Genomic DNA, 13295 nt, shown 5'->3' with positions numbered 1-13295 from the left:
TTTCATCGTTAGTGTATGGAAATGCAATTTATTTTTGTATGTTGATTTTGTCCCCTGCAACTTTACTGTATGTTTATTATTTCTGTTAGTTTTTTGGTGGATTCTTTAGGGTTTTCTATATGTAAACTCATTTCATCTGTGAATAATGACACTTCTACTTCTTCGTTTCCCATGTAGATCCCTTTTATTTCTTTCTATGCCTGATTGCTCTGGCTAGGACTTGTGATACTATGTTTAATAAGAGTGGTAAAAGTGGGCATCCTTGTCTGGTTCCTGTCCTTAAAAGGATAGCTTTCAGGTTTTCACAATTGAGTATGGTGTTGGCTGTGGGTTTGCCATATATGGGCTTTATTATGTTGACGTACTTTCCTTCTATACCCATTTTATTCAGTATTTATCATAAATGGATGCTGTATCTTGTTAAATGCTTTCTCTGCTTCTATTGAGATGATCATGTGATTTTTATTGTTCATTTTGTTAATGTGGAGTATCATGTTGATTGATTTGTGGATCTTGAACCATCCTCACATCTCTGGAATAAATCACACTTAATCATGGTATATGACCATTTTAAGGTATTATTGTATTTGATTTGCTAGCATTTTGTTGAGAATTTTTGCATCTGTGTTCATCAGTAATATTGACCTGTAATTTTCTTTTTCTGTCTTGTCCTTATCTGGTTTGGTATCAGGGTAATGTTGGCCTCATAGAATGAATTAGGAAGCATCTCCTCCTCTTCAACTTTTTGGAAGAGATTGAGAAGGATAGGTATTAAGACTTCTTTGAAGCTTTGGTAGAATTCACCAGGGAAGTCGTATGCTCCTGGGCTTTTGTCTTTTGGCAGGTTTTTGATTACTATTTTGATCTCCCTCCCAGTGATTAGTCTATTCAGGTTCTCTGTTTTTATTTGATTCAGTTTTGGAAAGTTGTATGATTCTAAGAATTTGTCCATTTCTTCCATATTATGCGATTTGTTGATGTATAGCTTTTCATAGTATTCTCTTATAATCCTTTGTATTTCAGTGATGTCCATTGTAATTTCTCCTCTTTCATTTCTGATTTTATTTCAGCCTTCTCTTTATTTTCTTGGTGAGTCTAGCCAAAGGTTTGTCAATGTTGTTTGTCTTTTCGAAGAACCAGCTCTTAGTTTCATTGACTTTTTTTGTGGCTTTTTTTTTTTTTAGTCTCATTTATTTCCACTCTGATTTTTATTATTTCTTTCCTTCTACTCATTTTGGGCTGCTTTGTTTGTTCTTCTTTTTCTAGTTCCTTTAGGTGTATCATTAGATTATTTATTTGAGATTTTTCTTGTTTTTGAAGTAGGGCTCTATTACTGTAAAATTTCCTTAGTACTACTTTTGCTGTATCTTGTGAGTTTTGGTATTTGTCTGTTAGTTTTCATTTGTCTTCAGGTATTTTTTGATTTCTCTGTTGACTGAATAGTTGTCAGTAGCATTTTGTTTAATCTCAACATACTTGTGGCTTTCCCAGTTTCTTCTTGTAGTTGATTTCTTGTTTCATACTGTCATGGTCAGAAAAGATGCTTGGTTTTATTTCGATCTTGGTAAATTTATTAAGACTTGTTTTCTGGCCTAATATGTAATCTATCCTGGAGAATGTTCCATGTGCATTCGAAAAGAATGTGTATTCTGCAGTTTTTGGATGGGATGTTTTGTATATATCTACTAAGTCCATTTGGTCTATTGTGTCATTTAAGGCCACTGTTTCCTTATTGATCTTCTGTTTGGATGATATATCCATTGATATAAATGGAGTGTTAAAGTCTTATTGTTAATATAAATTTTTCCTTGTATGTCTATTAATAGTTGCTTTATATATTTAGGTGCTCCTATGTTGGGTGCATAGTTATTTACAAGCATTATGTCCTCTTGTTGGATTGTTCTCTTTATCATATGTAATGCCCTCTTTGTCTCTTGTTACAGTTTTTGTTTTAAAGTCTGTTTTGTTTGATGTAAGTATTGCTCCCCAAGCTTGCTTTTCATTTCCATTTGCATGGAGTATCTTTTTCCATCCCTTCACTTTCAGTTTGAGTGTCTTTAGGTCTGAAGTGTGTCTCTTGTTTGCAGCGTGTATATGGGTCTTGTTTTTTTATCCAATTGACCACCCTATGTCTTTTGATTGGAGCTTTTAGTTCACTGACATTTAAAGTAGCTATTGGTAAATATGTACTCATTGTCATTTTGTTACTTTTTTTCTGGGTGTTTTAGTAGTTCTTCTCTTGCTCTCTTCTCTTGTGATTTGATGGCTTTCTTTAGTATAACGTTTCTGTTCCTTCCTCTTTATTTTTTGTGTATTTATTATAGGTTCTGGTTTGTGATTACCATGAGGTTCATATATAATAACCTATGAAAATAATCTACATTAAGTTAATGATATCTTAAGTTTGATGTCTTACTAAACACCCTACACTTTTACTTCCCCCCTCCCTCCTCATTTTATGGTTTTGATGTCGTATTTTACCTATTTTTTTGTGTGTGCGTATCCATTAACCTCTTATCATGGAGATAGATATTTTTAGTACTTTTGTTGTTTGACCTTTACAGGTGGTTAATCCACTGCCTTTAATGTATATGTGCATTTACCAGTGATTATTTTTCTTTGATAATTTTCTTAGTCCTATTTGTGGTCTTTTCTTTTCAACTTAAATAAGTCCCTTAATTTTCTTGTAAGGCCGGTTTTCTTGGTGATAAACTCCTGTAGTTTTTGCTTTTCTGGGAGACTCTTTATCTCTCCTTCCATTCTTAATGATTGCTTTGCCAGGTAGAGTCTTTTTGACTAGCTTGTTTTCCTGTCAGCACTTTGTGAATTTATCATGCCACTCCCTTCTAGCCTGTAAGGTTTCTGCTGAGAAGTCAGCTGATAGCCCAGTGGGGTTTCTTTTGTATGTTTATGTATGTATTGTATGTATTGTATGTATTGCCTTTCTGTTGCAGCTTTTAAGATTCTTTCTTTATCTTCAATTCTTGGCATTTTAATTATAATGTGTCTTGGTGTGGGGCTCTTTGGGTCCATCTTGTTTTGTGCTCTCTGTGCTTTCTATACACGGATGTCTGTTTCCTTCCTTAGAGTAGGGAAGTTTTCAGCCATTATTTCTTTAAATAAGTTCTCTGCCCATTTCTCTCTCTCTTCTTCTGGGACACCTATAATGTGGATGTTAGTATGCTTGATGTTGCCCCAGACTTAGACTGTCCCTTAGACTGTCCTTGTTCTTTTTAATTCTTTTTTCTGTTTCCTGTTCAGCTTGGATGATTTCCTCTACTCTTTCATCCAGATCACTGATTCGTTCTTCTGTGTCATCTGCTCTGCTGTTGATTCCCTCTAGTGAAATTTTCGTTTCCATTTTTGTATTTTTCAGTTCTGAGTGGCTCTTTTTTATATTTTCCAGTTCTTTGTTGAATTTCTCACTGTGTTCATCTATTCTCCTAAGAACGTAATCATCCTTATGACTATTATTTTGTACATTTTATCAGGTAGATTGTTTATCTCTGTTTCATTTAGTTTTTTTCCTGAGGATTTGTCCTCTGCCCTTATCTGGAACATACTCCTTTTTCTCCTCATTTTGCCAACTTCTCTGCGTTTATATCTATGTATTAGATAGAGAAGCTACATCTCCTGATTTTGGACATATAGCCTTACATAAGAGATCCCTTTTTTGGGGGCCAGCTGTGTGACTTCCTCTTGTCACCTGTTCCAAATGTTCCAGGAGTGTCCCCTGTCCGCACTATGTGTGCCCTTCTGTTGTGGTGGGCTTGCTTTTGCTATGGTCGCATGGGTATGTTAGGCTGGCCCCTGGGCCAGCTGGTTGTAATGTTCAGCCATGTGCAGCTGCTGTGGTCACTTTATTGGGTGGGGCAAGCCCTGGCAGAGCTGGCCGTGAGGTCCAATAGCACACAGCTACAGCTGTTTTGCTTTAAAGCAAGTTGCGTACCCAGTGTTGCTGGTTGCTAGACTTGGGCTTACCATTGCTGCAGGCCTCAGCCGCCACTCTCTGGAGTGTGCAGCTATTGGTGGTTCTCTCAGGAGTGCAGATGGGTTGGGCCGTCCTCAGGCAAGTGCACAGTCATTTTAGGTGTTGGAATGTGGGGCAGATGCCCTGTGTGGCTGTTTCAGATGGCCCAGAGGCACAAGTTTGCTGTGGCTTACACACCCTACTGCCCATGGGCCCAAAGCACCCCGCCAGTGCTGGCTCAGCCATTCTTAGGTCCCGATGAGGTGGACTTGCTCCATTTCTATCTATTTATCAAGCCTCTCCATTTTTATTCATTCGTCTGTTTATATCTTTTGCAACTCTGTGGTGTATTAGCTATGGTGACATTTTTAGATTCCATTGCCAGGATTTAAAGGTCTAGTAGGGCAGGATTATAGCAAATTTTAAAATGTAGTTCTGGCAACATTATCTCAAATAACATATGCCTAGTTGTCCTTCCAAATCTTGATTTATTTGCTAAGACTTTTTTCAACCCACTTGAGTTGTTCGTCCATATTACTATTACTAATATCTTAGATTTATGTATTGTTTTCATGTGTGTTATAATTTTGTTTTCACAATAATTTAATCCACACAGAGCTGCCACTGATTCTATTTTCATTCCTAACTTCAGGTCCAAATTGATCTTGTCCTAAATCATAGAGACAAATATTTTTGGAAAGAATATTATAAAAGATAGAATTGAGGACTTTGAGACTCGTATTATAAACACTTTGTCAAATTAGTTTTGGTCTCCCCTAAAAATAAGTTGGCTGCGTTGCTTAAGCAAGTGCTTCTCTTTAGCTTTAGCCTTATTAATTATCATCTGAAGCTGTTGAGGATTCTCAGTGAAATGAGAATTAAACTTGATTTTTTATGCTTAGCATATTATTATGTAAAGACTATTCAGATGCATTTAATTGGGTTTTTTTGCACTGCCTATTAAAGAAAATTAAATATATATATTCAAAGAAATACTATTGTTTTCTCTCTTTTTTTGGTGAGGAAGATTCCCTCTGAGCTAACATCCATTGTCAATCTTCCTCTGCTTTTGCTTGAGGAATATTAGTCCTGAGCTAACATCTCTCCTAGTTTTCCTCTATTTTGTATGTGGGTCTCTGCCATGACATGGCTTGACGAGTGGTGTAGGTCCACACTCAGGATCTGATCTTGTGAAGTTGGCCACCAAAGCAGAGTGCACCAAACTTAACCACTATGCTGCGGGACCAGCCCCGGAATACTCTTGTGTTCTAATAAATACCAGTATACTCAAGTGTGATTGCACTCTTGTGTTCTAATAAATACCAGTATACTCAAGTGTGATTGCATCCTGGGATCAGTTTTTTCTTTAGAATTATGATTGAATTCACACTTGCTTTTTTATTCTAAACAGCTTTCCAGGAATATATATGTTGTCCAAAATAAGGACAGGAACTACTACAGGTAGTTACCTACTTGGTAGGTTTGCATATGACTTATAAAATAATGAGGTTACCTTTCTTATGAGCTCTTCTGGCATCAGAGGAATCATTATGACAATGACGTTCTTAACCATACGAGCAAGAATTTAACTGTTTCCTGTATCATTGATCTCTCCATATTCTTTTGATCATGTGTCCCCAATAGTTTTTTTTAAAAAACCTAAAACAAACAAAACACTTTGAACTTGAATCTCTAATAAGGAATATTTATTTATCTCTGAATTGTATGCATATAGTACTCAACTACTATATTATATACGTATAGTTTAGTGGTTAAGAAAGTGGAATCTGATGTTAGAGTTTAAATCCTGCTTCTAACAATGTGAAGTTGGTCAAGCCACTGAAAAACAAGCAGAAAACAACATCTAGCTCTCATGCTTCAGTTTCTCTACTTGTGAAATAGAGCAATAATTTTATCTACCTTACGGGATTATAGTGAGGGCTAAGTGAGTTAATGCCTTTGCTTAGAATAGTGCCTTGTACATGATTACTGCTTCCTAAGTGTTTTATGTTATCTATTATTAATAATAAAATGTTCTCAAAATACCAATTAATGAATGAGATTAAAAATTTAAATAGGGACTGACCCCGTGGTGTAGTGGTTAAGTTTGCATGCTCCACTTAGATGGCCTGGATTCGCTGGTTCGGATCCCAGGTGTAGACCTACACCACTCATCAGCCATGGTGTGGCAGCAACGCACATACAAAATAGAGGAAAATTGGCATAGATGTTAGCTCAGGGCAAATCTTCATCAGCAAAAAAAAAAAAAAAAAAAAGTCTATAAGATTTTTTTTTCTTACATCTTTATGCATAGTTGTATTCACTGCCTAGTTTGGAGAGCTGATCTAAGTAGTCTTGTGGTAGCAGCTATGGCAATTAAAACATGTTCTTTTTAGTTGCAATTAAAAAAATAATTTTATTTCATGACATTCAATCTGTGATATAACTGATGTCTTAAAATGTTACTGTCAAGATTCAGTACATTTAAATAGATGTTCAACTGTGAGGATGTAAAGTAACGTGAGTTAAATGCAAGAAATAAAATCATGCTGAAAGAATATGTAAACGTATTTTAAAAAATTGTGCCATGCTAACCAATAGAAAGAACACTAGATAATTTTAAAGCGTAATCTCAATTTTAAAAAAGTAACTTCTCCTTTGTCTTTCAAAACAATAGTAGCCATGAATTCATTCATCCAATAAATATTTAATGAATGTCTACTATGGCCAGTCATTTTGCTTCTTGCAAGAAATACAGCATAGATTCTTGGATTACTTTGACTATTTCAAAATTTGAATTGGTAGCGCTAGTTAGAATCCTTAAATAAATATAACAGGCTTTGAAACTTCTTGAAAAGGGAAGAAATTGCAGAATGCATAAGGTAAATGCGTCATTCTGGAACTTCGTCACTTATAGCACTGGAACATTTATTTAGATGTGTCAGTGTTCACTTTATGTTTCAAAATAATTGTTAAGAGAATTATTTCGTGCTCTTCCTCTTGCTTCTATGACAGGGACTTTTTTGGTAAGGAGAAATGGAATTCTTTTTATTAAATCTTCTCAGTCGAATGTGCTTGTGTCAGAAAATATAGGTTGGACCTGTATTTTCATGGTCTAGATTTATTGCAAAACAGTTTAACCGCCTATCTCCATTGAGAACTGTCTCAGTTCTCACTCATTCAGTTACATGAGATGTTTTCCCTCTTCACAGGTTCATTTTAACTTGCAGTTTACAAAACCAAACACATCACTAGGAGATGTTCAGTCAGGAACAACTGTTAATATGCCTTGCTCAACTGACAAGGAAAAGTAAGTACTTGTTGACTTAGAATTTAATGTTTACAATTTTGAAAGTCATCGTAAAGAATTTTATCAGTGCTTGAAAGCTACAATGACTGCTTAATTATTTGTGACATTTTAAGTTACTGATCAGTGGAACTTAAGTTAAAATACTTTTAGCTATAAGAAAGAAGTTTCTCATATCTTTTAAAACTGTAGGAGACAGTTAGACATATAGTAAAATTTTATTTTTTAAGAGATTTTCGTACGTAACTGAAGATCGCCCTTGTAAATATTCTTGGGCATGTAGATAGAAATCTTTTTAATTCCTCGTAGTTAGCTGTTTTGTTTTTGTTTTCCTTTATGGTTATGTCTGTCTCTGGAAGCTTTCCATTTTCCTGAATTATTTGTTCCAGTGTAAAGTAATCCGAGAAACCGGTTAGAATTCCTTGGTGAATAAGAGTAAAAAGGCTTATGAGATTGTCCGATAGCTGACATACATAAGCTGTAATGCCAATTTGTGACTTCTGTTTTGCCTACTCAGATTCCTTGCCCATTTTTTAGATCTTAAACAGGTTTTGCATAGTGAAGTTTATTGAATCAGAGAGTTGTGGCTAAATTAAACAACTCATGTATGCAAATTTGTCTCTCTGGGTAGGGTAGTCTTCATGTTTGTAATATTGTTTTCTTATCATCATGCTTCCTTATTTACTTAAAATTTAGTGGCTTTAAGGCCTGCCTGCTGGCACTCATTATCGTGAGCTATTACCATCCCAACATGTTGCAAACTAAATTACTAACATGTCTCAGAGAGGCTTCTTATCGCAGCTTTCTAGACTTTATTCACTGGCTCCTTTAAAATTGACACCAAGATGAGTATTAAAATAGTTAATGTTTTTGCATCTCCCTTTTTTAAAAACGTCAGAATTCTTTGAAGCCCTGAAATGTATACATGTGTTATATTTATCTCACAGGCAGAGCACCTGGAATTCATATTAGTGGTAGAACATCATAATTTTTATCTTTAACTCCATCATATACACCAAGAGCAATTTTGCTTGAAGAACATAAGACGATCATGTTTGTACAAAATCAAACATAATCGTGTGTCCGCAAAATTAGGACTTTTCAGCTATTTTGAATTTTTTCTGTTTAGAATTGGTTTGTTCTTTCATTTGTTGTCAGGTAGTAAAAAGTGGCAATGGATATCAAAGATTAAAGAAAAAAAGTTAAAATTGAAAAAAATACCTCTTCAACTACTTAATTCTTTTCAGAAAGTTGGGAAAGGACCATTATTTCATTTTGAGGATATAATGTCATTGTTTTGCAAGTCTTGAACTTGTTACAAGTATACTACTAGCGCAACTTTAACAGTGAACGAATTTAGATAGAAGCAGTATAGTGGTAGAAAGGGGACAAATACAACTACAGAAATGCTCCCCCCTTTTTTCCAAAGTTCATATTTGTATTCATCTGATTAGAATTCATTATTGTACAATGTGTATATTTAATAATTATAACTTTGAAGCACTACAAAATTTTGAAGAGCTAAAAGAAATCTTATTCATTTTAAATACAAGATGAGATAGAAATTATTAAATAATAATATTCTCTAGCATGAACCTGTATATTTTTCTTCCATTGTGTATCACTTACGTGCCACTCTTTAAAATTATGTAGTAGTCACAGAATTTTCATTTCCCCCACATTCCTTATTCCAGTAGTTTTAGTATTATTTATTATGACTTACTCTTTACTGGGAAGAAGGGTACTTTGGCTTATGAATAAATTATTTGCTTAAGAAACCAGTGAAGAATGTGATTTGTTTTGAACAAAGCTATAAATGTAATTTAATTATAAATAGGGTATATGTATATAGATTAGATGAACCTTCAAAATTAACTTCTAAAGAGAAAATAAGACTTCGTTAAAATAAGTAAATAACTACTATTTTCTTTTTAAGTGGTGAAAATTTAGGGCTGGAATCCAAATATCTGAAGAAAAGGGAAGGTAGCATTCCTTTACGTGGGCTCAGCCAGAATCTATTTAATAATGCAGGTGAGAAGACATTTCTGAAATGGATGTGTACACTCTGATTTAATTAAATGTTTTATATAGACGTAAGTGAATACAAATAATCATTTTTTGTCCTCATTTGCAGACCAGCAGAAAGATGGCACTGTAGGAGGAGCATTACAGACAGCTTCGAAACCCGCAGTGCTCCCCCCGGCTGCTTCAGCCTATTTCCCTGGGCAGTTACCAAACAGTTAATCATAGTCTTGTCTTTTTTCATTGAAATTTTAGAAATTCATGTGGTTTAAAAATGTATTAACAGCATAGATCAAATCCTGAACAAGCAAGTTTCAGTTTACTTGATCCTCTATCAGGTTCAGATCCTTTAAGTACTGCTGTCGTTTCCTGCAGTTTAGAGGAACAGATTTGTGCTTGGGGATTGGTGAAGATTCTGAGTAGATGACACTTTTTAGATTGTGAACATAGTGTTTTATAGAATAATATTATGAATTTTATTAAACCAATCCTTAGAAATTCTCTTAAGTTCTAAGGAAAGAGTTGATCCTTATCAGGGACATTCGAATCATATTGAATATCTGGGTAAATTAAAACCTGCTCAGACATAACAGTATGAAACTAAAGAATACTAATAATTCATTTTATCATTTTAATTGGCAAAATAAAAGTTTTAAATTTACCACCTGAGAATTATGAGAGAAAATAATTATCTCCTAAGATGTGTGTATTATTGACATTTTCAGTAAAGTCCTAAAATCAGCTTAAATTACTGAATTAATCCTTCATAGCTAGTAAATATTTTCCTTGAAGCCTTTAAATGGACTATTAAGTTGATTAAGTAATTTTGATAAATTTATTATATAAATAATTTGGACAATCTATTTACTTGACCTGATTGGGTATGAAGTGCTTTAGTCATTTGAGCTGCCAAGTTTATAGGATTTGAATGCTTCCTGGAAGTCTACACTAAATCCAGGTTTTCTCTTTTATTTGAGTTTTATTAGTTTGTTACGCAAATCTGTATTAGTGGAATTTTGTTTTAAAAATTGTACTATACAAAATCTTTACTATAAGAACATCATGAATATTCATTGTTTATATCAGAACGGGTTCATTTTAATGTTTGCTTAATAACGTATGCAAAATAATTAACTACTGGAAGAAGTTACAGCTCCCTTCTCTTCCATAACTAAAAGTTTCGAGTAAGAATTGTTCCTTGGAAAAAATCAGGTGCTTTAAAAACATTCACGCAGAATCATAGGGTCCCATTGTTTTCTTGTTGACAACCATCCAAAACAGAGGAGCATTCTCAAGAAACTGCTAAATCAGTTTTTGTTTGCAAAGATTGCTAATGCTCATGTGATATTTTAAAAATTTTCAAGGACCTTAACACAGATGAAGAGAGAGGCATTTCAAGATATTAATGACATACTGACATTATTGGGTTCCACGATAAGACAAAGAATCTTTGCTAATTTTTTTATGAAGCCACAACAGTCTTATACTTTGAAACTGTACTGGCAATTGCAAGCTGTCTTAAACTAGGGATCCAGTCTAAAACATTTAATAACTATTATTAGGTAGTGACTTTTCATATAGAGTTCTTCCCTCATTTAGATGTATTAGAATACTTGGTTACAATAACTTGAAAGCACTTACTAATCTGGAAAGAAGCCTCGTGGGGATATTAGAATCTTTCTTGTACATACTATGTAATATATACAAAACATTGCGACAGGGTTTGGATGCAATACGTGACATACCAGTAGTTTTTTTCTTCTTTAAATACATATATCCTTTTCTATATCCACACATGGAAAATTAGGAGAATTTTCAAAAGATAGGATAATTTTGATATTAACTCGCTGAAGATTTTTTGTATTAAATGTATATATATATACAGACTTTTGAGTGTGCTAATTCTTTGCCCTACCTCTTAAACTTTATTTGAAATTTTTTTGCAGTGTAAAATTGTACATGTGTTAATAATCAAAATGCTGCGTTTAATGTATTTCTGTAAACTGTGAGAGCTTTGTTAATAAAGTATTATTTTGGGAGTATGACATAAAAAGTATATAAAAACAGAAATAGGATTGACCTACAGTGTTTATGCTTAGAAAATTATGTACTTCCAGTTACCATATGGACTAAGTTTTCATTTCTTTCCTTTTGTCTTCCTACAAGAGTATTTTAGTGAGGGAAGAGAAGTGGATTCAAAACTTTGATTTGTTACTGTAAAAAGTGATTATGGTAACAAAGTCAAAATAGGCCTTACAGGGAATCAGAGATCAAGACTTTCTTTAAAAAAAAATCATTAAAATATTTAATTTTATTAACAGAATATTTACATTTCTTTTAAGACCTTATTTAACCATAATGAATGTTCCAAGTTTAAAAAGCATTAAGCAATAACCACACACAAGATGAAAACAGTGTAAACTATACAATACTTTATGTACAATTTTTACAAAGTAACACTTTTTTAAATAATATAACTGGACACAAAAATATACACTTTAGAGAAATTTACATCAGTAATTGTATAAAGCTCTCTTCTAGGGTCCTGAAAATTTAGGACAAACATTAGCTCTGTAAATAAAGTGTTACTGTGACAGTCCTGAAAGGCCACTATATATATTTATCTACATATAGATATCACATTGACATTTTCAAGGCTACCAGCTTTACTATATAATTTTTAGATTATGTATTCAAGTGTTGAGGTTCTTATGATTATGCAAACAATAAAAGAATAGTGGTATAAGTAGCTGGGGAACAAATTCGAGCCAGCATTTAGATTTACAGGCTCTAAATACCCCAATTTAAATTCTAAATGGCTGACATTTTCTCATTTCAAAAACAGTAGTGAATAATGTTTGTTTAAAATAAAATTACTACAAACAAGCTTGAAACATGATTCAGATTTAGTACAATTTTCTTAAGAGTTTTTTTAAAATGCAAACAATTTACCATTTCTTTACTTTAGTGCATCCGCATTAAGGCTTTGAATTATTTGACCCAAGATTTTATGATACTAAAATCTGACTCAAGATTTTACAATGTTAAAACAAACAGGTCCACAGCCGTACTATCTACTGTCTCACTCGAGTCAGCGTGGATGGGGTTAAAGCTCAACACTGAAGGACATGGGCGCAGAGCCGGTGCTAGTATCTGACAAGTTCCATAGACCGTTTTTAATTAAAGGATGTGTAAGAAAACAAACAGCTTAGTGGCAAGAAATTGGTGCTAATAAACAAAAGGTTTCTTTTCAAAAGAAATTGTAACATCTTTGGAAAACTGTCCGTTGGTTCTTTCTTTAGTTCCCACGCAGTTCATGCAGATACATTTCTTAAGACAATCTTAAAGTACACTGTAGATGGAAATGGAATGTGCGTCCAGAACTACAGGTGAAAACTAAGACCCGGGTGCTGACAGAAAAGTCTTCCTGATTTCGGTTGTCACACATTTGTGTCCTGGAGTAAAGGTTCTTTGGCCTCTCCTGGCGCTTGTGTACTATGAGGATGGCTGTGACTGCCACAGTGCTTTCGCCAACTGCTCGACCTTAAGCTTAAATTGGTATGTTCCGGAATAAACAAGGCAACAAGCAGAGCCAGCAGTACCGAACAGGCTCCAAAGAGGAAGGGGGGGCCAGGGATGATGGAATTCTGAGGAAGAAAGAGAGAATTAGGATTTTTGCACAGCCATATTTGCTCAGAGGGAGAAACTGCTTCTCTTTTAGTGATAACCGATTGCTATGATTACAAGCCTACGACTCCTCTTTCTTCATGAAAGCCACAGTCAGCAAATCACTCCCTTTCCAGGGAGTGGACTCTCAGTGTACAATTCTAGGGACAATAACTGATGAGAGAGAGAGCTGAAAGACTTTAAAACCAGCCCATAGAAAAATATATCTTCACTTGCAGCACCAAATCTGAACACGTTCTATGGGCCTGCACTTAATTTGCTAGTTCAAGAGGAAAACAGGAAGATCTCAAAAGTAAAATCAATTAGCAT

General features: G+C 34.2%; 2 protein-coding genes across 3 annotated transcripts in view; one reads left to right on the top strand and one right to left on the bottom strand.

The window, feature by feature from the left end:
• The window catches only part of SASS6 (SAS-6 centriolar assembly protein), a 44125-nt gene extending 32815 nt beyond the window's left edge, over nucleotides 1-11310 (top strand). For both annotated transcript variants that reach the window (XM_046645380.1, XM_046645379.1), the window contains 3 exons: nucleotides 7183-7280; nucleotides 9214-9308; nucleotides 9412-11310. In XM_046645380.1, the coding sequence (XP_046501336.1) occupies nucleotides 7183-7280; nucleotides 9214-9308; nucleotides 9412-9521 (303 nt within the window). In that variant the 3' untranslated portion in view covers nucleotides 9522-11310. The remainder of the gene's footprint in view (nucleotides 1-7182; nucleotides 7281-9213; nucleotides 9309-9411) is intronic.
• A 400-nt stretch (nucleotides 11311-11710) lies between these two features.
• MFSD14A (major facilitator superfamily domain containing 14A) overlaps nucleotides 11711-13295 on the bottom strand; it is a 41241-nt gene continuing 39656 nt past the window's right edge. Inside the window, exon 12 of the mRNA XM_046645555.1 lies at nucleotides 11711-12946. Within this exon, the coding sequence (XP_046501511.1) occupies nucleotides 12740-12946 (207 nt within the window). The 3' untranslated portion in view covers nucleotides 11711-12739. The remainder of the gene's footprint in view (nucleotides 12947-13295) is intronic.

The sequence above is a fragment of the Equus quagga genome, chromosome 18 (genome assembly GCF_021613505.1).
Source record: "Equus quagga isolate Etosha38 chromosome 18, UCLA_HA_Equagga_1.0, whole genome shotgun sequence".
Classification (NCBI taxonomy): Eukaryota; Metazoa; Chordata; class Mammalia; order Perissodactyla; family Equidae; genus Equus; species Equus quagga.
The sequence above is the reverse complement of the archived record's forward strand: the minus strand, read 5'-3'. Positions and strand labels throughout refer to the sequence as shown.